Source organism: Leucopleurus acutus (genome assembly GCF_964270905.1).
Source record: "Leucopleurus acutus genome assembly, chromosome: 13".
Taxonomy (NCBI): Eukaryota; Metazoa; Chordata; class Mammalia; order Artiodactyla; family Delphinidae; genus Leucopleurus; species Leucopleurus acutus.
This window is the reverse complement of record NC_139155.1, coordinates 40,840,436-40,867,207: the sequence shown is the minus strand read 5'-3', so window position 1 is coordinate 40,867,207 and position 26,772 is coordinate 40,840,436. Positions and strand designations below refer to the sequence as shown.

The 26,772-nt window shown below is 43.5% G+C and overlaps 1 protein-coding gene across 3 annotated transcripts in view; it reads left to right on the top strand.

Annotated features, from left to right (window-relative positions):
- Positions 1-26,772, top strand: part of MAPRE2 (microtubule associated protein RP/EB family member 2) — a 158,460-nt gene that overhangs the window by 48,305 nt on the left and 83,383 nt on the right. Inside the window, exon 1 of one of the 3 annotated variants that reach the window (XM_082853680.1) lies at positions 10,120-10,323. The exons of 1 other annotated variant lie outside the window; for it this stretch is intronic. In XM_082853680.1, the coding sequence (XP_082709806.1) occupies positions 10,205-10,323 (119 nt within the window). In that variant the 5' untranslated portion in view covers positions 10,120-10,204. Of the gene's footprint in view, positions 1-10,119; positions 10,324-26,772 lie in introns of those variants that run through there. One more of the 3 variants, XM_082853682.1, reaches the window with a different exon arrangement.

Genomic DNA, 26,772 nt, shown 5'->3' with positions numbered 1-26,772 from the left:
TTATGTCTCATTCATATTGATTCCATTGCTGCCTCTTTGAAGGCTTATGACATCCTCATTGAAGAGACTGGAGATGGGCCTTTGGGGGAGGGTATAAAAGGCAGGCTGTGTGAGGAGTTAATCCCAAGAATTGATCTCGCTCTCTCAGCTGACTGTTAACTCATCGTGGTTCCCTATATGTTAAGATCCCTTTGGATTTCCTAGGAGTCTTATTCCTTCACATAGAAATTAAGTGGAAGCTACTTGAAGGTAAGGCTTCATGCTTTTATGTGCTATACTCTGTAGTTGGACCCCTCATGCTCATGCCCTATAGCGAGTGTGAATTGAGAAAAGATACTTGGCATTATAAGCTCTTGAGTAAACAAAACGTAAGTGCTAATTAAAACATTTCTTATGGAGACTTAGATCTTAATTCATGATTTCCAGTTGCATTCTCTCCCTCTCTTTTTTAATGAAGTAAGCTTTTTTAATTTTCTTTTTAAAAATTTTATCTGGATGAGGTCAGAAATTGGGGAATTTCTCTTCCATTACTCACACTGCTTCCCAGCTGCTGGCCTCATGTTCACTTGACACGCTGTTGAGGAGCCACCCGTGAGCCGTAGTTCTGCCCCCCACACACCAGCCTTGTCAGAGAAGCCCCAGGCTCAGGAACACCCTCCCTCCCAGTGTCCCTGCCATGGGTGGCCTAGGTCCTGAGTAGCTCTGAAACTCTAGAGGCCACTGGTACCTGTTAGAACTCCTGTCTTCCCATCCCTCCACCTTGGCTTTGAATTTATATTAAGGAGTCTCTTTACTCAGTTGGTACTTTTTAATATCAAAATCGGAAATAAAGTCCAGTGGGCTAGTTAACTTTTGATAGCCCTAAGGAAATTGTCTCTTGAAAGCTTGTGAGGCTTCTGGAAGATAATTTACTTGTTAATGGTAACATTTGCCCCTTCCTTTCCTTTGCCCCTCAACCGAGCCCAAGGTGCCTTTTATTCTTTCTCCGTTGTCCTACCCAGCCCGTTCATCAAGACCTGTTTTGTTTAAACGTGGAAATAAAATAGGGGAAAGAGGTAAAGGAATTTCATGAACTTGGGCATGGACACATTTCAGGAAGAACGTTCGACTAGGCATGTCTAGCGTTGGAGGGTTGAATTGTCACAGTCTTAGCATAGTGAAAATGAAAGCAGATTTCAGCTTTGAAAACAAATACCAAAAAATGCCTGTGGTCTCCTCTCCCCTCCAGAAGATATCAAAGAAATGTATATTGATGGTTGAGGCTTACTCAGAAAAAGAAAATAGTTAATCGCTATAAATAAGGGTAAGAAAATTAATTTTCCCTACTAATCACATATACCGTTAACCCCCAGTCGTGGTATCTCCTCCTCCCTCCCTCTCCCTTAACCATAATTTTTTTTTTAGTATCTTTTATTTTATTACTTATTTATTTATTTTGACTATGTTGGGTTTTCGTTGCTGTGGGCGGGCTTTCTCTAGTTGCGGCAAGTGAGGGCTGCTCTTCGTTGCGGTGCGCGGGTTTCTCATTGCGGTGGCTTCTCTAGTTGCAGAGCACGGGCACTAGGCGCGCAGGCTCAGTAGCTGTGGCACACGGGCTTAGTTGCTCCGCGGCATGTGGGATCTTCCTGGACCAGGGCTCGAACCCGTGTCCCTGCGTTAGCGGGCAGATTCTTAACCACTGCGCCACCAGGGAAGTCCTCCTTAACCTAATTTACAACTCCTATCCTTCCAGTCTCCATCCCTTACTGCCATGAATACTGCTCTCTTATCCTACCTCTCATCCCCACCCATCTTATTCTCTCTTTCTCCACCCTTTTCCTGGCGTTACTTCCTCACTCCCTAGACTGAATTGCCTTCAGGGCAGCGGTCTACCTTCTCTTGCTTCCATGTCCTGCCGTCTCAACCCTGCTGCTCCCCAGCCCTAGATTCTGCATTCTTGCACCCAGGTTTTATCAGACCCTAGTGGAAGGCAGCCTGAGCTAGTGAACAAGGATGACAGCTTTGATGCCTGGCGGGTGTGTTCACGCCCAGCTTTGCCACTTCCTGGCTGATGAACTGGCTAAGTTATTTAACTAGCTGCCTCCTCTGACAAACAGGACTTAAAATCCCCCTTTCCTCACAAGTTTCTGTGAGGATTAAAAATACCTACCCAATTGAAACAGAGCACTTGGTCCCTAAAAAGTACCCAGTAAATATTAGGTGTTGCTGTTATCGTTGTCTTTGTTGCTGGAGAGGATTCTGCATCTGGACCAATAGATACTGTGAAGCCTGCTGCAGAGTGATGGCTCCTAACTTTGGTTTTAAGCCAAAGTCCTCACAATGGCCGTTCAAAGCCCTGTACATTCTGGTCACTGCAATCTTTTCTACCCTCACCTCCTACAACCACCCTCCTACCCAACAACACACACATCACACACTCAAGTATGAGATTCACGAGGGCAGAGAATTTTGCCTGTTTTGCTCATTTCTGGCTCTCCAGCACCCGTTATTCCTAGCATGTAGTAGGTGTTCAGTAAATGCGTGTTGAGTGAATGACCGAGCCCCAGTACAAATATCATGGCCTTGGTGAAGCTTTTCCTGTCTCTCCAGTCATGGTTGCTTTCTTTTCTATATTCCTGTGCTACTTAATACATTCTTCAATTATAACATTTATCACATTGTATTTTTATGGAAAACATATTTAAAGTTCTTCAGTTTAACAAGATGGTATAATTCAGAAGCACATTTTTACTTAATAGAGTGAAACCTTAAATTGCACAGATTTGATTGGTTACAGAAATCATAATGTTCTGCAAGTTTGTGAATTGCGTTCCCATCATGTTCTGTGAGTTATTCCACAAGATTAAGTCCAACCTTGAGAAAATCCAAGAAAAAGCGAATTAGAAAGCAAATTCCAACACACAGAGAAATCTTCCCTTAAGCAATGGCACGTTCTATATTTCGACATTACAGAAACCTCGCTTTTTTACTAGCAAATAGGAAGGAGGCTTGCAAAACTCTGCCTTGTGGACGTATCGGCAGAGCTATAATTGTGGCTGATAAATAATCTTCAAATACAAGTAATCTCAAAAGTCAATCCTGGAAGAGTCCACCTGCTCAGGTTGGTTTTGAAGGAGGGCATTCTTCATCTGGGGGAAAACATTTACCAATTTTTCCTAAATAAAACGCTATTACTAAAAGCCAGGAGGCATATACATATTATAGAATTCTCATCAGATCTAAAGAAAGAACTAATAAAATCTTCTATGCCTCAGGGTGAAAGTAGCGAGCAAGGACCACTCTCAAGTACATCTCTACGCCACCGATGTGATTTCAGAGCCAACGCCGCTGGCTGGCCAATCATGTATTTATTCACTGCTGTCATTTTGGGTGTGGAGCATATTTTAAGCCACTGATTGATAACCTGTCCCTGCCATTCCCTGCTGGAAAATACCAAGACATATGCATGGGAAAATTGCTTGTCCCAGGGCAGCAGTGGTGACTGCTAAGTGGAATCTTCTGTCTGCATTCAGAGGCGATAACAATCTAAGGAAGCTCCCCTCCCTCCATCTAAGGTGGTGTGACAGCTGTGAATGCCTTTGACAGCAGTGATTATCAGCTTCAGTGAACACATTTTAACTTGGAAAAGGCATTCGTGAGGAGCAGGTACTGCTGGGATGGAATCAGGATTAGCATCCATTCCTGGCTGATGATTTCACATCTTCTCTACTGTTGTATTTTGGATTTCTCAAATCCAAGGCAATGCAAAATCCCTGTTTTAGACAAACCTCACGTTGGAGAAGTAGACAATGATTTCTGCCAGGATGCAATTATCGGTGCTCTCTGGCCTAAACCTCAAGAGAAACAGGACTGTGCTATAACCTAGGAACCTGGAAAATTAAGATCTGGGTTGGTGCCCAGTTCCATCTTCCTTGATTGGGCCTGTGGACTGGGGCGGCGGCTGGTCTCCTTTTTCGCTCGTTGCTCTGGCTCTGTGTCTGCTGGGTCTGCCTTAATAATCCTGCTCTCCAAACACACATTGTAAATATTCGTTTGACTTTTGGGGGGAAGGGTGGGTCTTGACCCCATAGAAGGGGACACATCTGGTGCCTAACAAGTGCTCGTTAATGAACATATCGGCTCCTCCAATACTGCCGAGAGCTTTTTAGTGCAAATACTTGTGGATGCTAGTTAGTTGCTGACAATATATACATGACCTGTAATTTAATGTCACCTCATTCCTTCAGTGTATTTGTTAGGTCAGAATACTAGTGATCTTGCTAAGAATTACAGTTTCCCTACTTATCGAAGATTTCTTTATTTTCTTCAGTAATTACTGATGGGTCTGATCTGAAATTCAATCTCTTAAAAATACCTTTGAGAGCACCTTATCAAATCCAGTCAACACTTCTGTGCCCTCATCTGTTTTTTGTTTGTTTTTTTGGGCGCTCCTCGCAGCATGCAGGATCTTAGTTCCCCAACCTGGGATTGAACCCGTGCCCCCTGCAGTGGAAGCGTGGAGCCCTAACCACGGGACCGCCAGGGAAGTCCCATTCTCTGCCCTTATCTGATTCAAACACATCTGGCCCAAGAGACACCTCCCTCCTCTCTGATACTCACTTCTCCCCTGGGCCCAGTGAAACCACTCCCTCTTGTGATTGGCCCCATCGGGCCAAATCCTTTGCCGTCTCTTTGCAGGCTTCTTTTTTATCACTCAGCTTTTAGAGAGTTCCATCCCAGGCCTTCTCTTTCTCCTTGAGTGAGGGCATCCACACCCTCAGCTTCAATGATCACCCATGAGACAATTTCCTCCTAATCATATGTATCTCCAAGTGAAACATATATGTTCAAAGACCCACATGTTCCCTTATTCAACAAATACTTAACGAACACCCACTGTGTGTGAAGCCTGGTGACCAATCATTGTCACCACTAGGATGTCCTGTAGGTACTTCTCTATGTCCAAAACATGCTATGAGAATCTCTCTTCCAGAAGGACAATTCAATCTGTATTTCCCATCTTTTTTTTTTTTTTTTTTTTGTGGTACGCGGGCCTCTCACTGTTGTGGCCTCTCCCGCTGCGGAGCACAGGCTCCGGACGCACAGGCTCAGCGGTCATGGCTCATGGGCCCAGCCGCTCCGCAGCATGTGGGATCTTCCCGGACCAAGGCACGAACCCGTGTCCCCTGCATCGGCAGGCGGACTCTCAACCACTGCGCCACCAGGGAAGCCCATGTATTTCCCATCTTGATGAATGATATCGTTATCCCCTTGGTCACCCAAGCCACAAACTTAGGATTCACTTGAAATATCTTTCTCCTTCACTGCCCACCCTTAATCCCCATCAACATCGTGCCCACATCCATTTAGTCCAACAAATCATAGCAGTTATTCCCTCTGAATATCTCAGATCTGTGCTTGCTCCTACAACCCCTTGGCTCCTGTCTAAGTTTAGGCCTTCATCCCTGTTTGATGCATTTTGATCTCCAACATGGGACTTCCTGGGTGGCGCAGTGGTTAAGAATCCACCTGCCAGCGTGGGGGACGCAGATTCGAGCCCTGGTCTGGGAAGATCCCACATGCGGTGGAGCAACTAGGCCCGTGCGCCACAACTACTGAGCCTGCTCTCTAGACCCCGAGAGCCACAACTACTGAGTCCACGTGACACAGCTACTGAAGCCCGTGCACCTAGAGCCCGTACTCCACAACAAGAGAAGCCACCACAATGAGACGTCCACGCACCGCAATGAAAAGTGGCCCCCGCTCGCTGCAGCTGGAGAGGGCCTGTGCGCAGCAAGCAACGAAGACCCGACAAAGCCAAAAATAAACAAACAAATAAATAAATACTCCAACACGTCTTCTATGCTACTGCAGCATCAGACCTTCTTGATATGCAAATTTCACCATGAATTTCCCTTCCTAAAGCACTTCATGGTTCCAAAACACCTTCAGAGTGAAGGTCAAGCTTCATAGCTTGGCCACAGCCCCTCCTGCACCTGGTCCTGGCCCTGTCCTCTGCCATCGTGCATTCTGTTCTCCATCCATACTAAACAACTTGCTGTCTCCCAGGGATATCACACCCTTTCGTACCTCTGTACCTAAGTATATCTGCTTGAGAAGCCTTTTGTCTCCCCTCTACACTACCGTTCCTCTTTTAAATGACAGTAGAGCCTAGTGGAGAAGCATGTCAGCTTTGGGGCCAAGACATGCTGGACAAGTTGCTTTTGCTCTTTGAGCCTCAATTTCATCATTAGGGTCATTGTAAGAATCAAATCAGATATTTGTTGAATCAGTGAATTATGTATTCATGTAGTGCCTACTACCTGCCAGCCCTTATGCTGAGAACCAAAGATATAGCCGTGGGCAAAGCAGTGGAAGCCCCTCCCTAAGGGATCTTGTATTCTGTTTAGCACAGAGAAAGTGAACAGAAAAGGTTATAATTATTACTCACCCAAGGCTTAAGTAACAGCTCCTTGGGGAAACTTTTCAGACCTATGTCCCAGTTTCCATTCTGAATTAGGTGCTCATCTTCTATGGCTCTATATCACACTGTATGGTGCCGTTATCACAGCATCATGTTGTGTCATAATTGCCAATATTTTCCTCTTGCTCGTCTACAGCTCTGACTTCCTTGAGGACAGAGCCTGGGACTTTTCTTCTTATGTTACCAGCTTGTAGTACACAAGAAATCCAGCTATATGTGTCAAGTGAATGAGTGAATGAACATTTCAGAGGATGCTTAACTTATTGTTTAAAAATAGCATCTACCACTAAAGACCATTTGCTATAGGCCAGAGACTATGTCAGTTGCTTCAACTGTATTATGTAATTTAATCTTCACGGCAACACTATGAAACCAGTATTATTACACCTACTTCATAGATGAGGAAACTAAATCTTAGAGATGCAGAGTAACTTGCTAGGGTCACATAGCCCGCAGGTGGTGAAACCAAGCCAGAGACCCAAGTCTGCCTGATGCCAGAGCCCCAGCTTCAATCCATGATGCTTCGTAAGAGGAGCCATTTCTCTGTGGGGCAGTTGGAGATGTAGGATGATGGTCTGGATATACTTTATTTTAGATACGTCTGTGTACATAAGACAAACCTTAACCTACAGTCAGATGTACACGAGACATTTTAGCTTATTTGTGTGTATGTGATCTGTGCGACTCTCTTGGCCCCGCTGAGGGGGACGGGAAATGAAAGGTTTTAAAAAGTTCACAGTATTACAGCCTCTTCCAGTTTAGACTGTCTTTGGAGCGCTCAATCTCTTGCGTGAATATTCAGTCTTTTAGATGTCCTCCTCTCTCCCTGGGTTCTCTGCCTAACTGTACCAAGCCACTGATTTTAGTGTGATGAGGCTGCACCTTGACTGGGGAGGAAGGTGTTGGGGAGACATTCTTTGAAAGCCATCTCTTCCCAGAGTCTCAAATGGGACTTCTGCCTCATTAGGCAAAAGAAATTCCCTTAGGCTGAGAACAAAGCCAAAACCTCTCTAACGTCTCCCTTCAGGGACCCGGAGGTGGGAGATTCTGCTTTTTCCCACTTCCGCCTGCTTCTTTCCAACCTTGGGGTTGGAAAGGGCACTCTCCCCGCCCTCTTCCTGCCTGTTTGGCGTTTCTCTCTGTCCTAGCATCCTCCTTCCCAAAGTGGAATGTGCCTTCCCCTTTTCCCCAGGGCTAAACTGGAGAATGGCTGCCAGGTAACCTGATTTATGGGCAGAGGAATGAAAACACATCTGTTTAATATTTTCAAATTATTACCCCTGTTACCCCTGCATCTCGGAGGGTAATCACAAGTCCCTGGGGGCTCTCTGGGTCCCTTTAGAGTGGTGTGGTTCAGAGCAGTCCTGGAGGAAGACTTACAAGGCTCTTAGGTACCTCCTCCACCTGCCTCACTACCCCTCCCCTTTCAGCCCATTCACCCAAATTCCTGGCCATAGTCCTCTTTTTCATGGACAGCCCAGAAACAGTGGGAGTATTCTCTCCACAAAATTAGTTGGTATAACCAATGATCTATATATACATTCAAATTCTGACAAACATAGTCCCTAGGATAACACCAGTTATGTAACCTATTACTTAAATATGGGATCATGGAAAAGAAAGCTATTCAAAAGAGCCCCAAATGAGAGAATGTATGCGGAAAACATTAAATATTTGATTTGTAGACTGTGCCTTTTAACTTCAGACTGTTCCCAAAGAAAGGGGAAGCTTTTGTGAAGAGGAACAAATTAGTAAGGAAATTAACAGCCATGGGTCAAGTAACAGAAATAGTAAGAGGAAGTGTTGATCTTTGTAGCAGTAACTACACTCTCATGCCCCTTTAGCTCACTGTGCAATGTGAGGCTTGCTGTGTATCTCTTGTACTCAGATATTTGTCTGTTGTACCTTGTGAAGTCTTAGGTCAGAATTGGATCCTTATTGTACAAAAAAACATTCTCATGTCAGTTGAGATATGGATGAAGGAATCAACTTGTGCACTGTGAATTCACTGGAGAAAGTAGAAAATAAAATTATTAAAATATAGTTCAAAAGGAGAATTCAGAATAGGAAAAAATGCCCCCTTATTTAAGATTATCATTACCATCTGGGTTGTAAACCATTTGACTCTAATTCTAGGAGCTTGATGCCAGAAATAACTTATTACCAGGGAAATATGCTGGAGAATTGTCAGGAATGACAAATTTTTTTACTTGTTTTAACATCTGTATCACAAAATGATAAAGCTGGTAAGCCATACAATGATGTGAAGGCATGAGCCTAGTACTTTCTGCGACATATATTTATTCTGTCTTTTACATTCCAATTCTCCTTCCTTTCCCACCCCACAAAGGGTCAGAGACCACTTTTGATAAGCAGAGAATCCTTCAAACTCCCTTCTTCTTTCTGAAGGAAAGCACTGGACACATCTGGAATCTGTTCAGAATTTATAATCTAATCCATACACTTTGCACAGTACTAGCAATTCTATTCACGGCTCTCTTTTCACAGTGGTCATGTTGAGAAGTACATAAAGTACTCGATTCTTACCTTGATCTATAACATTTATGAGTTCACATTAAACATAGACCACCACTGTCCAATCACATTGATAAAAGCATGTCATTTTGAAGTTCCAGTTCACTACTTCCTGGCTGTGTGACCTTGAGCATGTTGCTTAATCTCACTAGTTTACTCATCTTTAAAATAGGGATGGTAATAATAATAGTACCTGGCTCCTAGCCAATGTATTTGAAAGCTCCATTGCATTGATACAGAACAGCTTGAATGTTGAGAGCCTCCAAATACTAAATTGGATGTTCACGTGTTTAATTCAAAGGAAATAAAATACATGACAAGGATTTAATTATGTGTATCAGGAGACAGTATAAGAATTTGAATTGGGAGGTCGTGTGTAATCATGATGTTCTAAAATGGTGGTTATCTTTTTTTTTTTTTTAACTCTGGGGCTTCTTTTGTGCAGAAAATCTCTTAATTTGCAATCTTTGATCTCATTATTAACGTAAAGGTATATTGATTAGAAGGAAATGCAGCTTCCTCTTAGCTTTTCAGGTTTGGGGCTACTTTCGGGGAGGCGGCTGCTGCTGTTTGGAGAATGGGGGAGGAACCTGGAAGTTTTAACCCCTTAGTCTGATATACTTTCTAGAAGGAGGCTACCAGGTCGTCTTATATTTTTCTGAAACCAGACGGAGTTTAATTTTCCTGACACAAGAACTTGGTATTGAAGGAGTTAAAGGGTCTCCCACACCCCTCTGTCTGAATCGTTCTTTTGTGTACACAGCTGCAGTGGGAGCTCGGGTTGGAAAGGAAATGGTTAGAGGAAGAGCTGGTTTTCAGACCCAGGCGAGTCTGCGAGGGGGGCCGGGGGTGGCCTGGGGTTTTACATGCCAGATGTAGGCCTGCCCGGGTGCCTGCTTGGAGCCGCTGGCGTGGTCACGCCGGGGCCCAGCGCTAATCAAGACGAGGTGATGAGTTAGCGGGTTGCTATGGGGATGGGCCGGGCCACGTGACCAGGGTGCTGCTGCCGGCGCTTTGACGTCAGCAGCCGGGAGGGCGGGCCTCGAGAGGGCGGGGCGGGATCCGAAGAGGAGAAGGGAGCTGCGAGCAGCGAGCAGGCGGCAGGCGCGGTCTGCGCGAGGAGCAGGCGAGCGGGAAGGCGAGACGCAGCCACCTTCCTCACCAGCCAGCCCACAGCGGTTTGTTTCCATCCTCGGGAGTGCGCCAATGCCCGGGCCGACCCAAACCCTGTCCCCAAATGGCGAGAACAACAACGACATCATCCAGGATAACGGGACCATCATTCCTTTCCGGAAGCACACAGTGCGCGGGGAGCGTTCCTACAGGTAATGGGGCTGGCACGGGAGCGGCGCCGGGCGGGGGACCGCGGCGGGCGGGCGCGCGGAAGTCCGCCCGTTATATAATGGAGCAGACGCTGCCCCCGGACCCGGCTGCAGACGGGTGTTTGTAAAGGCGGTTGTGATTATTTGCTATCTGTTTCCATGTGTCATGTTGGGTGTGCACGGAGGCTTCCCGATTGCAGATGGAAAGCATTTTGTGAATAGGTTTGCTGCCTGCAAGGGGTCTCCCTCCATCTCTTTCCTTCCAAATTGATTTCAAAATGCAAGCAATTTTCTCCCCCTCTCCAAAGGGAGACAGGCTGGAGCACTTCCTTTCCTCCTTCCTTTTTAGATTTTAAAGGAACCATGAGGTAGGCTGTGCCTGAAGACAGGGAACCAGGAGGATGGTGAGGAAAAGGTTTGCGCTTGCCCTGGTGTGCGTGTGTGCAGGAAAGATGGAATCCTCTAGATTAAGCTGCAGTCTGTGATGTTGAACCGCCAGATTGATGGAGCTTTGTAAGAATTCTGCTCGCTGATTGGTGCAAGGATTGACAGCAGAGGTCACGGTGTCAGACATTCATCAAAATTTTCTCCATAGAACCCAAGGTTTATTAGAAAGAGACTGGACTGCAATGGACCTGAAAAGAACTGGGTGCCGTTATGCATTTTCTTAGGAGTTTATGGCCTCCGCATGGGTGGGGGAGCCCGCCCTTCTTATTTACAGTAGGAAGGTAATTCCTGGTATTTTGCTGAGGTCTGATTTGAGGATGGGACTGATCTTGGTCATTGTGTTGTGAGCCTTTTGATTAATGAGGCAGCCTGTACGGTTGGCATCATTTTTACATTAGCATATCTGGCAATATGTTCTAGTAGATAAGCTCATTAAAATTGTTTGCATTGTTTGATAAGGATAACAATGTAATGGAGAATGCAGCTAGAGTCTAATGCAACTCAAGGCCAGACTTTAAGGGAGACTGATAGCTTCACTCATATTTCCTCTGAAGTTCTTTTGTACTGGGGTAGTTATTTTTAAATGTTACCTTGATAACTGCTAACAATGCTTTTGCTTTGAGGCAGAGCGCACATACCTCTGAAATGCATCCTCTCAGCGAGCAACAGGAAATAACTTTTTTTTTTAATGCCTTCATCTAAACATTCAAATGGTATTATGGGCAGACTAGTCTGTGTGTGTGTAAATATTGCATATTTTAAAAATAGAGCCAAAAGTACCCCCACATCCTCTCTCTTTGACCAAAGAAATGCTATGAGCTGACTGAAAAAAAAAAAAATTACAAGCAATCTTTGCCTTGTCATCTCTGGCAGTTACATAAATAGTGGGAGTTAATTTTGGCTGTGCCCATGAGGTCACCAAAATCTCATGCCTATGGTTCCAAGTAATATGTTGACATGGCATCCTTAGAGATTCCAAGTGCTGGTTAAACCAAGCACTTAATATAAACCAAAATTGGTTAATATAAATTTGCTTAATATAAACCAAAATTGGTCCACAACCTCTGGGACTCTCCTTTTGGAGACCCATGAGACTGGAACTTTGGGTCCCTTCTCTCCTTTACTTCTCTCCACCTTTCTCTGGACATTCCAAAGCTTAAAGTAGAATTTAAAAACAAAAACAAAAACAAAAACTCTGAGTTGCTTTTAAACCGCACTTATTTAAACTGCTCTTATAGGTGATAAATTTGAAGCCCATATTTCTTCAGTGATTTCACCTCTGGCACTTAGGTAGCAGTTGTTTTTAAGACAGAGTTCGAATTTTACCACATGGGCCGAACGAAGGCAGTCGCCTGGTTGGGTTTTATTAGTCATATGAGCGAACTTGCAATGGCAGTGGAAAAATCATTTGGTAGAAAGTTAAATGCTACCTTTTGTTGATGAATTATTGCTTTAAAATAAAAATTTATTCACCTTTTAAATTCAGTCCAAGTTATTATTTCCATTTCCTGAACTATTTCCAGTTTGCTGTCTGAGTCCCTGTATGGTACCTGAAATTACGTGAAAAACAAAACTGAATTTGAATAAAGATCTGACTGAGCAAAATCTTAAGTCACTAAGAGCATCATCACCTTTGTATTTAATATAATAGGAGTATTGGATGCTACAGTGAGAGACGTCATAGGTTAAATGAAGAAAGAAGACTCCAAAATTACATTTGTATTGTGTTATGTAAAGAGTGCACATGGAGACAGACACACTTGATATTTTCCTTGGTCTGTTTTTCTTTCAAAGTGGATGACCAACGTAGTATAACTACCACTTATTTTTTTGGAGGGGTGGAGGGGAAGGAAAAATGTGACACGTTTTTCTATCCAGGAAGTGTTCCGTAATTATTTTGGCGTCCTGAGGCTGGAGTAATATTGCCGTTTAATTGCTGAGGAAACTTGGAAGGCAATTTGAAAGCCAGAGGAGAGATTTAACCACATAAGTTTTACTTTGGCTGTAGGTTCATTTTGGCCCCCAACGATGAGGTGAGCTTGAGAATTCTGTTGGAGTGCCACGGAGGGGCCTGAGTCAGCCGAGAGCCCTGGGAGTATCACAGGGAATTCTCTTTGTGGTTCCTTTACTGACTTCTAGGTAGGGCCGCAGCAGGTCCTTCAATCTTTGGCTTTATTTTCTACCTTTTCTTACTACATATAGACTCTCTCATCACATTCTTATAAAAGTTTTTGTGAAGTTAACTTCAAATATTTAAAACAAACACCATCTTAAGAGGTATGTAATATAAGAAGAGCGCAGTTATTACTGAAAGGGGACTCTTCCAGGTACTGCAGGACAAGAACACTGGCTGGGAGCGCAGGTGAGAGGAGAAGCAGACACTCAGAGAACAAGACTGTTCTTTCCAGCTCCATCTGGGGGCAAGTGGTCACTCTTCCCAGGAGGAGACATTATTGTCATAATATTTGCACGAGATTGTTTATAAATAAGGATCAAATATGGTTCACAACCCAGATATCTTGATCCAGGTATCTCTTGGTATAAACAGAACCCATTTTTACAGACTGGACTAGAGGGGGTGGTACATCATTATTGAAACAGAGTGCACTTCGATTAGCAGAGCAAATTTCCTTTAGAAAATTACCCTTCCATTAGCAATTTCAATTGAAAAGAGCAAGTGCAAGAATGGCTCAGCAGAGCTGACTGGACGTGTTTCCATGGCTCACGTCCACTCCTGTGTGATCGCCTTCTCAGCCCCAGCTTCCTCACTGCATTTATGAGCGATAGAAATCCATATATTTTAAGAGCTGCCTAAAAAATAAATGTGGTGTGGGCCATCTGAGGTGACTGTTTAATTCACAGAGCAAACAAGTCGAGCTCTTGCTCTGCTGGGAGGGGCGACTCTCTATAGCTCTGTTTCATGCAGATGCTCGTAGGAAATGAAATTTATTAACTGGCCCTCTGCCCACTGCATCTTTGTTTGCATACTCCAGGCTTTTAAGAATGAATGTATAAGTCCAGAGGACTGGTTCCACATGGGTGTTAGAACACGCAACTACAGTAGCATGTGTTTCTGAATACTTAAAAAAATAATAATAAATTACTTGGCCCCAGGCAATGGACTGTAAAGAAAAGCACAACGAAAACTTAAGCCTAAAACATTGGCTCTGACATCCAACTTTGCCAGTTTTGAAAAATGAACTCGTGGTAAGGAAAACAAAAAGAAATAATGTGTGTGTGTGTGTGCACACGCATGTGCACAAAAGATAGTTGTGAAAGCGTGTTCTGTTTAATAGAAGCTATTGCAACACGCCTCACTTTAACCAGAATGTAGACTTCAGATCACATTCCCCTGAATAGGAGCTGCAGACAGCAGAAGTCTCCTTCATACATCTCCCATTATGTATATATTAGTATCATCTGGGTTTACTACTGTCATAGGAGGTTTTTGAAAAAGTGATTTTTGTCCTTTACATTTTTCTTAGTATTTTTAAAGGGTACTTGATGCTTTGATTATTAGGTGCCCAATTTTTGAACTTCTTTTCAGGGTCCTTTGTCAGGGCGTCTGCTAAGGGGATGGTCTTCCTGGTGCCCTTGGTGAGAGGCTCACCCCTGCTCAGCAGTGGTTGTCACTGGTCTTATCTCTTTACGGTACAGAGATGGTCCTCTGAATTTAGGAGGTTGATTTCCATACGCAGTATCTTTCCTATATATACAGAGACCTCTTGAAGCTGCAATGAATCATCCCTTAGGTCAGCAGAGGGGGAAATATCAGGACTAATCTAAATATTCCGTCTGGCTTGGAGAATTAATTTGACAAACGCTTGAGAGTCTTACTCTGGCCAAGCTCTCTGCCAGATGTGCCTTCAAGGACCTTGAGTTCTATTTCAAAGTCAGATGTGTGAGCTGTTCATTTTGTAACAGGTTTACTTTGTTGTGAATGTTTGGCTTGGTCTGATAGCAAAAGTGGATTGCACTTCCTGAGCCCACAGTGACTCAAAGTAGAAAAAGACACCCTCCAGGCCATGTGCTGTAGGAAGCTAAGAGACATTGGTGGAGACCAACAATTTGGGTGAAAAGAGAGTGCAGACTTTAGAATCAGAATTTTCATGGGCCTGGCAAGGCACATATTGGGCAGAAGCGGAGAGCAGGGCAGGAGCATTGGAAGGCAGGCAGGTGACCAGAACTTGAAAATAGAAAGCCACTGAAAGCACATTAATTGGAAGACAACATAGTAAAAACAGAGGTGCGTGCTGGAATTGATCTCCCGTTTTGCAGTGAGAGTTGAAAGGAAAATGGAATCCTCCAGTGCCCCACCCTGCAGAGCCCAGAATTCCTAGCGAATACTTAGCTTGCTCTAGTAGAGAGAACTCTCCAGCTCTAGTGTAGGTATATGTTCCTGGCTCAAGTCATCTTTCCCTCAGTAGAACCAATCAGGGCAACTTCTTCCCATAACGGGTTTGGTACTTAGGTCAGATGGTGGCTTCTGTATTTACAGATGCCCACTTCATAGTTACCGGGCTAAAGAGATGGCTGTTGTGTAGAGTTTACACTATTTTGATCCTCCCAAACTCCCCAGGCTAATTCGAATTTTACTCACTTGAACCAGGACTTACTTAAAGCGTTATCTTGTTTTTTCTAAAGGAGCGGAAGGTGGTGATAGATGCATGGGATGGTCAAGTTGATGGCTGCTTTTAGTGATGGATGCTTTTGTGTAATGTGTCTAGTAAAGGAAGTGTAACTAGAGCTCAGCCTTTGTCTTTTCTCTAGACCTCATTTGCTTCGGGCAGGTAAAATGTGCCCAAAGAGCCAGATTTGGGTTATGGCGTGGAACAGAAGAGGAGTAGGGCAAGAGACTTGAAAATGAAGAGCGCGCGTTATAGAGTGTGCATTGGCAGAAGTCTGTACAACTTGGGATCTTGCGTACAGAATTGGTCCCGAGGTTTATAGCCAGTGCTTGTTACATCATCCGTAACATGACAGTGCTCTTCCTATGAGGCACACTGTTTTATTTTTCCTAGAAGTAGTGTTTATTTTTCTTTTATAACACATAATTCTTTGTTCTTAAGAGAGCCTACCCTGGCAAAGCCCTGAGAGGTAATTTGTCAAAAATGCCAGCGGCATTGACATCTCAGGGCGTCGTTCTTGGGTTCACAATTCTACTTTGGTTACAAACAGTAGTCTCCCCGCATGCAAGAGCCCGCCTGGTTCCACGCAAGGTTTGCATTTGGTGCTCAGGAAATCAGGAGAAGGCGCAGCCACTAACATGGGCTCCTCCTCCCCCACCCCAGTCTACTTCCATTTTGTCATTTTGGAAAGCCAAAACGTGTTTTCAGGTTATTAATAATAAAATCTTTTAAATTTCCACTCTTTAAATAATTACACAGTTATTGTTGTATTAAAATTTAAGCCAGGGCTTCCCTGGTGGCGCAGTGGTTGAGAGTCCGCCTGCCGATGCAGAGGACACGGGTTCGTGCCCCGGTCCGGGAAGATCCCACATGCCGCGGAGCGGCTGGACCCGTGAGCCATGGCCGCTGAGCCTGCGCGTCCGGAGCCTGTGCTCCGCAACGGGAGAGGCCACAACAGTGAGAGGCCCGCGTATTGCAAACAACAGCAACAACAACAAAATTTAAGCGAGAATTCCGGCAGTCTAAGAATCTGTTCTTTCAGCAAACTTACGGGGTTCCTTCTGTACGCCAGGCTCCATGCCAGGCACTTGAATTCAGAGATAAATCATGCAAAGCCCCTTCTTGAAAAGCCTCTAGTATTGGGGACAGCAGGCAGGAAGGCAGTGCTTGACGGAAGAACTCTGAGGTGAAGAGGTACCTCTGACCCCAAGAAAGTAATTCTGTGATTCTTGTGCTGATACTCGGCCAGGGCAAAATTACCACTCCTGTAATTTTCAGAAGCTGTTAGAAATGGCGCATGTAAATAAAAGCTATGTTTGAGTGTGTGTGTTCCCTACCACGACCTCTGTGTATAAGTTTTTATACAGCCCCAAGGCACAGGTTTGAGCATTGTTGAGTGACCTACGTGGTGGGAAGGTAGTCACTTGGGGAAAAGTAAAAGGCTTATCTCTTTTGATCCGCCAAGTTTTATATTTGTACTGACCATCACTATGTATTCTAACTTTTATGTAAAGAAAATTTATATTATTCATATTTCCTTGATGTGCATGGAGAAACTGAAGGAATATAGACTAATCGCAGTGGAACTGTACAGACCGTCCCTGGGTACCTTTCTTTGTTTAACAAAAAAGCTTACGACTGTGTAAATGCACTACCTAATCAATCAATGGTGTTTCATTTAACACCTTAGTAGCATTTTAAAAATTAAATGAGTTTTGATTTTTAACAGTGAGTTGTACGTGCTGAAGTGTGTTGGGAAGCATCTCAAAATATCATGGACTTGTTGAAGTCACATGGATGATATTAAAGATTTGCCTAACGCAAGTACCGCCCTTTAAAACGTCGCAAATCACAGATGAAACGTGCTCGCACAGCATCCGCCCCTTGAGGTTTCACACATAGCAATGCATAGTCCATGTTTTGTTTCCTTTCCCCCAGAGGCCATCGGAGCGTGATCAGTATCGCTCTTTTTTTGTGATGCGGCCAGCCTGCTTAGTATGCAACAGGAATCTTGCACTAACTGCAAAATAATCTTCTGTGAGGATTCTTTGTCAGTATCCGCTTTGGGTGTTTCTCTGCTCATTTATTGAGCACCTGGTGTGTGTCAGGTATTGTGCAGGGGCCCTTAAAAATGTGAGATTGCGGGTTATGGCCATTTCTTAGCCACTCTGCTGCTGTCCTCTGCCCCAAGCCCCACCTCCCGCCCCCAGCTCTGAGTCTGACTCGCCCCCTTATGGAAGTTATTGAGCAATATCTGGCCTTGATGGGACCCCCCGCGGTCGTGCTAGACACCAGCTAGGAAACAGGCCATCTGCATTCACCAGCCCCTCCCCCGCCCGTCTGGGTGAAGGCTGAGTGGATCCCATGGAGACTGACCAATTAAGAAGAAACAATAGGAGAGCTTTGAATACATTATCCCAGCTATAGGGACCTGCTGCTCACCGGCGGCAGCCACGAAATAGAAAGCTTGCGAAGCTCGGGAGCCAAGGTCTCTGCTAGAAAAGGAGGAAGCGGAAGAGGGAGTGATTGGTGGGTGCCGTGGGGTGGAGAGGGGAGCGCAGGATGAGGGCTTCTTGGGGTGGATGTGTCAGCCCCTCCCCTTCCCCCCTGGCTTCCCATCTCTTTCTGTTTCTGGGGGCCTAGTACATCTGTCCCTCCAGCACGTATTCTCCAGGGAGAAGGAAAAAGAGATGAGAGTCATCAGCAGCCTAGGCAGGGGGCTGAGGACAGGAAGGCATGGGGACCTGTAAGTCTTTCCAACACCCCTTAGAGGGGCTGGCAACACACAATAAACGGAAAAGCAGGTTTGGTGTTTGGGAAGCCGGTTTGTCTTTCCCTGGAATTTCTGACGGGCAGATAGCATTGTCATATCACCGACTTTAAGATGTCAGTGTGAACATGCATTGCAGGCTGTGTGATGAGTGTCACTGCTACCTCACCTCCCATTCAAAACTTAGTCTACCCCCCAGTAAGACCAACTGGGGCTCTCAAAGTCCCAGATTGCTGCTCAGAGAAGCAGGGAGCGGTAGCAGGCAAAGCTTGGTCTCTGGCCTGAGACACTCTGCCACCCCTTTCTAACCATTTCGTCCAGGGTGAATTTTTTAGCCTCTCTAAGCCTCATTTTCTTAATGTGCTAATGGAAATAATAATAGCATCAACCTCACAGTTCTTAATGAGGACTTAAATGAGATACGGAATATAAAGTATACCAAGCAGTGAATGGTGCAAAAGTAAATGCCTTTAAAAATGTTAGCTAGTACTGTTGCTTGTAATTTCAATGTACCCTTTTACCCTGTCTTTATAATAAGCTATGACCTTTGTGTCATCGGTACGTGTTACAATACTTGGCACATAGCAGATGTTCATTAAAAGTTCAAATTCAGTCTGGGAAAAATTCAAACAAATTATACTGTGCTGTCCCCCACCTTACCAACTCTATTAAGAATTAATTTTACATACCGTAAACTGTATCCATTTAAAGTATATGATTCCATGAGTATTGGTGGTATGTATGCCTTTGAAGCCATCACTCCCAAAAGATTCCTGGTATCCTTTGCAGTTCATATGTCTTCTGTCCACAGCCCCAGGCAACCACTGCTCTGCTTTCTGTCACTGTAAATTAGACTACATTTTATATAAATGGAATCATACAAATTGTACTCTTTAGTGTCTGACTTCTTTTACTCGGCGTAATGATTTTGAGATTCATCCACGTTGGGTTTACCAGCACATCGTTACTTTTTGTAGCTGAGTAGTATTCCACTGTATGGCTATACCATATTTTATCAGTTACCAGCTTGTGAACATTTGGGTTGATTCCAGTTCTTGGCAATTATGAATACAACTTCTATGAATATTCATGTATAAATCTTTGTGGAGCAAATGTTTTCATTTCTCTGAGGTAAATATCTAGGAGTGGAATGTTTGGGTAATATCATTGGTGTTTAAGAAACTTAAGAAACTGCAAATAGTTGTCCAATGTGGTTGTACCATTTCACATTTCTACCAGAAGCGTAGGAGAGTTCCAGTTGCTTCACATCCTTGTCAGCACTTGGTATTGTCAGTCTTTTCAATTTGGCCATCCTTACAGATGTGTACAGGTATACTGTTGAGATTTTAAGTTATGTTTTTTTGATGATTAATGATGTTCAGTGTCTTTTATGTGTTTATTGGCCATTTGTGTATATTCTTTAGTGGAGTGTGTGTTCAGATGCTTTGCCTGTTTAAAAAAATTAGTTGGTTTATTGTTATAAGAGGATTATAAAAAGTATAACCTAGATACTGTAATATAGTCTTGACTTAGATTTTAATGGGTTTGAGTCTTGTGTTTTTAACCTGAATATAATACCTCTCAAGAAAAAGAATAGTTTTTTCTACATGTTCTTTATCCCCACTGCCTTTCCTAGCAATTAGGTCCAGCTCTTAGTAAATATATATTAAATGATTCTATCAAAAAAGACTGCAAAATAATAACAGGATCATTGTATTAACTCAGGGAAAAACCACTAAATCCACTTAAAAAGTTATATTAAAGAGTTAAATTTTGGAGCTGTGTTTTCTTTGGGGCCTTGATAGATATGAGATGCTCTTTTAACTCTGTGGGGAAGAACCCTGTAATTCTGCAGATACTCTTTTCTTTCTATTGAGTGTTCCCTTAACGCTGTATGAAACTTTCTGCTATTGAATTTAAAAGGAAAATGTGTGTAGAAACGTTTTCTTCTTTAAAGAGAGCAAGGAGCCGTTTTCATACTTTCGAAATTTTGCCCAGGATAATCAAAGCATTACATGCCTCCCCCGCCCTTTTTTTTTTTTTTTTTTTTAATCTTACTCACTCCTTTTCATTCTGTCTAATCTGGCACTTCTGTTGTTGTTGCCAGTTTGGCTCCTGACTTCTCAAAACCCCTAAGGAGAAATTGCCTCAAGTAGAGTTTAGAAACTGGGAAGCAAAAGCTCAGTAAGGTCCTAGGTTTACCTGAAAGGATCTGCTGAGGGCCCTTGTGATTTTTGAAAGGGTAGGAATGCTTGGCTTCCAGAATCTTTGCAGCTGAAAACCAAATTTCTTAACCACATATGTTTCAAAACCCAAAGATACTATAAAATAAAGGTCACTTGTGACTTCACAAATGCCATAGGTCTACTAGTAGATTTCGAGTGCAGCTTCTTTCATCTGTCACTTATTCATTTCATTGCAAAACCGTGAGGCCAGATTTCAGCTGAATTACTGCTTCTATGATGGCAGTAATCTCTTGCTGTCTAGGTCATGGATGATTATTTTCTGTGTTCTGTTTAGGACTGAGCAAGTTACAGCCACTCGAGGATCAGTTGAGAGTTGAAAGTGTTCTTTTTGCTTTAATTGAGGTTGTTCCATGAAAGGAAGCCAAATACCACTCAACAGGACATCCTGTGATTCCCTTAGTTTACGATGGCCAAGAACATGACTTTTTTTTTTATAAGATGATTGCTTGCTTCCTTTCCTGTTAACAAGGGAGCCCAGAACCGATGGTGTCCATTTGGCTTTAAGGACAATAACTAGCAAACAACTAAACCTCGCTCCAAAATCACCTAAAGAATTATAGGACATGGGCTTCCCTGGTGGTGCAGTGGTTGAGAGTCCGCCTGCCGATGCAGGGGACACGGGTTCGTGCCCCGGTCCGGGAGGATCCCACATGCCGCGGAGCAGCTGGGCCCGTGAGCCATGGCCGCTGAGCCTGCGCGTCCGGAGCCTGTGCTCCGCGGTGGGAGAGGCCACAACAGTGAGAGATCCGCATACCGCAAAAAAAAAAAAAAGAATTATAGGACATAGACGAACGTCCAGGTCTTTTTATGTGAGCCAACAATGATTTGGTCATTGTTTGCATTTAAGTGACTGCTGGTTCTGTTGTCCTGAAATAATAACTGAAAAAGGGAGGAAACTAGACCAAACTAGAAGTTCTAGGAATTAAATATGTTAACATAAAATCTGGAATCGGGTATATTATGGTATATCTGAACAATGAAATGTAGTGCGAGTACTACACATGAAGAAGATATGGAAAATGTTCAAAATATGTTAAGAGAAGTAAGCTGATTAGTACAGAAATACGTGTGCATTGTATTGGTTTCCTAGGGCTGCCATAACAAATTTCCACAAACTAGGTGGCGTGATACATATTCTCTCACAGTTGTGGAGGCTGGAAGTCTGAAATGAAGGTGATGGAAGAGCTCTGCTCCCTCTGAAGGCTCTGAAGGGAATTCATTCTTTTCCTCTTCTGCGTGGTCGCCCTCTGTGTCCCTTGGCTTGTAGCCGCATCACTTCAATCTCTGCTCTCTTATCACATGACTTCCTTCCCTGTGTATCTGTGTCTCTCTGGGTCTCTAAACGGTCTTCTCATAAGGACACCAGTCATTGAATTTCGGGCCCTAACCTCATCTTATCTAATTACACCTGCAAAGACTCTCTTTCCTAATAAGATCGTATTCTGAGGTTTCGAGTGGACGTGAATTCCAGGGGGCACACTATTAAATCTAGTGTACGTATTTGTGTGTGTGTGTGTGTAACTGTTTTTATAAATGTACATGTATAAAATACACACACACCCCACACACTCATATAAAAGAGGTTTTTAATTTTATTTTTATCTTTATTTTCTACTTTTTCTCTAGTGAAAATGTACTGATTTTTAATATAAAATATTTTTAAAAATAAAAAAATAGCACTTTGACATCTACTTTTTAAAAATAGTAGTTTTTTTAAACTAGCATTCTACCTTGAAATTGTTTTCTTTGCTTCATCACACTATTATGAGATTTTTTAACCTTAATTTAAAATAGAAATTAATCCTTTGTAGCATATATACACAAAAATATATAGTGTCAACTCATATTTTTATGGTATTAATTGTGTTTATTATGCTTAGTATAACAATAACTAACACTGAAGTAAAGTAAACTAGGTCTTTGCGACTTTGGGTCAACCAGTATAATATCAGACCTTTGGTTTAAGTCTGGGGAACCACACACACACACACACACACACACACACACACACACACACACACACACACACACACACACACAAAGTTACAATTGGGCTTCCCTGGTGGCGCAGTGGTTGAGAGCCCACCTGCTGATGCAGGGGACACGGGTTCGTGCCCCGGTCCGGGAAGATCCCACATGCCGCGGAGTGGCTGGGCCTGTGAGCCATGGCCGCTGAGCCTGCATGTCCGGAGCCTGTGCTCCGCAACGGGAGAGGCGACAACAGTGAGAGGCCCGCGTACCGCAAAAAAAAAAAAAAGTTATAATTATACTCAGTCGCTGAATTCAAATTCATTTTTAAAATATGTTTTAAAGTCTCTAAGTTAAATTAATCTTAGGAACCTAGAAACTAGGCATGGGGACAGGATGGGGAGGCACTTTGCCAAATTTCATTCATTCAAATTGACTCAAATACTGGTCAGTTTTTAACATACACATTCACTCTGGAACTCACATCATTTACTCCCCAAATACCTTTAGACTTTCCTGTCTCTAGTAACACCTCTATTTAGTCAAGTTGTTCATAAAGTCTTCTCATTAGTAATTTCCTTTCCCTTAATAATTTCTGAGTGCTCATCAATCAACTGTTATTTTTCTGTCTTTATCCCACGTTTAACAAAACATTCCGAATTCAGCAGGGACCACAATCCCCCACGTTTGTTAAACTACAACAGTATATTAAATTTTGTCCTTTGCTCCTGGGGGGCCTCATACCGTAGAACTGCAGAATCAAAACAGGAGGCTTCAATTCAAGTAACTGCTATACATCCAACTCTTTCCTAAACCCAAGGGTCTGACTGTGTATCTGCCCCTCTGGTATTTCTGTACCTGATTCAGTTTGAACATGGCACAGTTCTTATCCACTTTTTCCTCACATGCTCAGTACCTGCACTTCCTTTTGAGAATCATAGTGTTCTTACACTGATGGCTGGAAATGTTTTAACTTTTGACCTGTGAAAAGGCAGCAGATAGGAGAGCGGAGAGATACTGCAGGTTAAGAGTGAGTGAGTGTGTGTGTGTGTGTGAACTGATTTTTGTCAGGGGCTGTTGGGTATTTTGATGCAAGTCTATCAGCCCTTTCTTCATTCCCATAAATAAATAGTAAATGAGTTTATTGGCTTAAAACAGACAAACAAACAGAACTTTTCTACTCCAATACAAGGCAGATAGGATTGGTGTTTGGTTCCCCAGACAAGAGTAGCAGGAAACTAGGGAAGGGGAAAGAAGGATGAACACTGACTCTGGGGTGGAACTGTAGGCAGATAGCGGGGAGTTTATGCTCTGGCCTAAATGAATCATTTCACCTGGGAAAGGAAGTGTGGGGAATGATGGCCTGGGGAACTGGTGATGAAATAGTGCTCCAGGTTTTGATGGTATTTCCTCACTGCTACACCAGTTTGGCTGAACGTGACTAATCTTAGACAGAAATTTCCATTTCCTGTGCTCATGACTTGCAGCCATCTTGGATGTAATTCACAGGATGTCCTCTGGGGTTGGGGAGTGGGTTTGAGGTCCAAAGCCAATCAGTACCTTGTCAACTAAAGGTGGTATTTAAGAAGTTTAAGGAAAGAATTAAGAAGAGTGGGTGGCATGGACAGGGCTGGGGGTATGTGGGTGTATATCATCCATTTTAGAGTTAAATTCACTGGGACATATTTTAACACTGGCCTGTACTTCCCTTTTTCTTTTGGGCTTAATTTTATTGGTACTTCAGTTTCCATTTCCGTTTCAGAATGTTCTCGTAAATTTAAAACTGAATTTTGCCACAGTGTAAATACAGACCTTTGGATAGGCACCAGTCTCTAAGAGTGAGATACCCAGAGATCTGTGTTTGGTATTTGTTTTTTAAGAAATTGGTTTTTTTAAACACATAGTCAAGACATCAATCTGAAGCCTTTTATTAGTTGAAAGAAATTATAAGCAGTAATAGTGTACGTGGTCTCTGTCCATTTTGACTAAGCTACCACAGAAAGAAAATTGAGAGACTTGAGTCCAAGATACGTAGTAACTAGAAATGCAAAATGTGGTGATTCCTAAAATATTAGCATGGCTTATATGTTACAGCTGGCAGGTTTTTGAGCCAAAACTCATTCCCAGCATTAAACTGAGTAAAACTAGTTACCCAAATCTCTCCGTTTCAGGCTCTTCTTCAGGAAAACTTATGTTAAAAGGTCATCTTGGTTAAAGGGAAAATGTACAATGAGGACTAAAAAAGGAAAAATTGTTTTTATTCAAGGCCACAGTGGTATTCACACTTGGAGGTCTGTCTTCTTCTCACTTACTCTCGTGACATCATAAAACCCGAGAGCAGAAAGGGACTTGGTTGAGGGCAGGATTCCTGGAATCAGCCCTGGGTCCAGATCCCAGCTCTTGCATTTAATAACTGTGACTGGGCGAGTGCCTAACCCTCCCCGAGTCTGTGTACCTTCTCCTCCATCATGGCAGAAATGCAGTAGCTGTCGCATAGCATTGTCGTGAAGACTAAATGAGAAGATGAGTGTTAACTACGTACTCCTGGGAAGGAAAGGAGATCCCAAGAGGTTAGGCACATGTGCCCAAGTTCGCCTAGCTGGTTGGTGGTAGCTCTGGGGTTAGAAGCCAGATCAGCGGTCTCATGAAGCTGAAATGTGTACAAATAGTGAGTGCGCTTTTCATCCTGGTGTTGGAGACGTGAAGAATGGCATGTTTCTTTACTCCCTTCTTTCTTTTAGACAGCAGACACCAGAGTCCTTTAGTTCACTCAACCCTAATTTATCCTCACCTGACCATCTCACACAGCACTAGAGACGTGTATTGACAGTTGGCTTACATGGCATGATTTCGGGAACCCTGTAACTTTCTCCTCCCCACGAAATTCTCCCTCACATGCATCCATTCGGGTTTTATTTACTGTGCACCCACTATGTGCCAGGCACTGCTCTAGACATAGGAGACACACGGTAACAAAATGTATTCTATAAAGAACCTGCCTTCATAGAGCTAACTTCATTAGGGCAAGAGGTAGCGGACAGACAGTAAACTAACGGGATAATCACAGCTTGTGTTAGTATCACGGAGGAAAGAACAGGTGGTGGAGGAGTACCTGGAGGAGGCCACTTTAGAGTGTGGTCAGGGAGGGCTTGCTGAGAAGGTGACATTTGAGCTGAACCTGAAGCATGAGATGTAACCCATGGTGCCAAGTGCTGGGAATGACCCCTTCCTTCGCGTAAGACCTTGAGCCCCAATTATCCCTAAGGATCAACGTTGAAGCTGTCGTCCCTCATTTGTTTTTTATTACGCGAAGTTTTCAGGAAGTCACACAGCTGAGGATGAGAAGTACCTGAGGAGGAATCAGCACCACCAAGAGCACAAAATAGTTCAGAACCGGAGGTGGGGGGCACTTCTAACAAAATTTGCCCCCCACCCGGCTTTGCCTGGTATTGGCGGTGTGTTCATGCAGTCATCACATACTCTTCTGCTACGTCTTACGCACCTGGTTTTATGCAGGGGGCATTAGCAACTGAGCATGACCGCCCACCATGGTGGCAGCAGCACCCATGCCCTGAAGGGTTGACCCGAGGTCATGCGGGGTGGGGGAGGCTTGGGACTGGAAATGACTTAGGATCATGGGAGAGAGCTAAGGTCAGGGTGAGAAGGAACAGGGCCAAGTAGGGCTAGGAAAGTTAAACAGAAGACATATGGTCCAGATCGAGTGGATGTACCCGGAGCCAAGTTGAGGAGGGGCGGGGGGACTGGGCAAAAGTTGGTGCCCTGAGGAGGCCAGCCAAGCCTGTGGCATGGGAATGAGCTCTGGGTCATTGAAGTTATTTTCAGAGCATGGACCAAGCCACTCACTGTTTGAAACAGATGGACATTTAGGCAAATGTAATCAGTTATAATCAGTTGCATTTCTGACCATATGGCGTGTGTGTGTGTGTGTGTGTGTGTGTGTGTGTGTGTGTGTGTGTGTGTGTATGTGTGCTTATGGCTTTAAACTTTTTGCTTCCGTTATACGCAGTTGAATTTCATTCATGTCCGTGAATGTTATGAATGCCACAGAAAACTTTTAGAATTCCCAAATTTCTTCACTCCTTGGATAAGAGCCAAGTTTCCAAGTCATTTCAGGGCCGTAGCAATTGACTGTTAATTCTGAATTTAAAAACCCAAACCCTTTATATGCTGGGTATTTTTTTTTAACAAATCAATTAATATTTTACTTAGCAGGCAATTTTAACACATTGAATAAATGAACACAAATCGTCTATGTCTTTCATCATTCAGCATGACCTCAAAATCTCAGACAAGCTAAACAACCACTCTCTGGACCTTAGGGGATGGAGCCATGCAGGAGTGTTTTTTTGTTTTGTAATTTATTGAAGTCTAG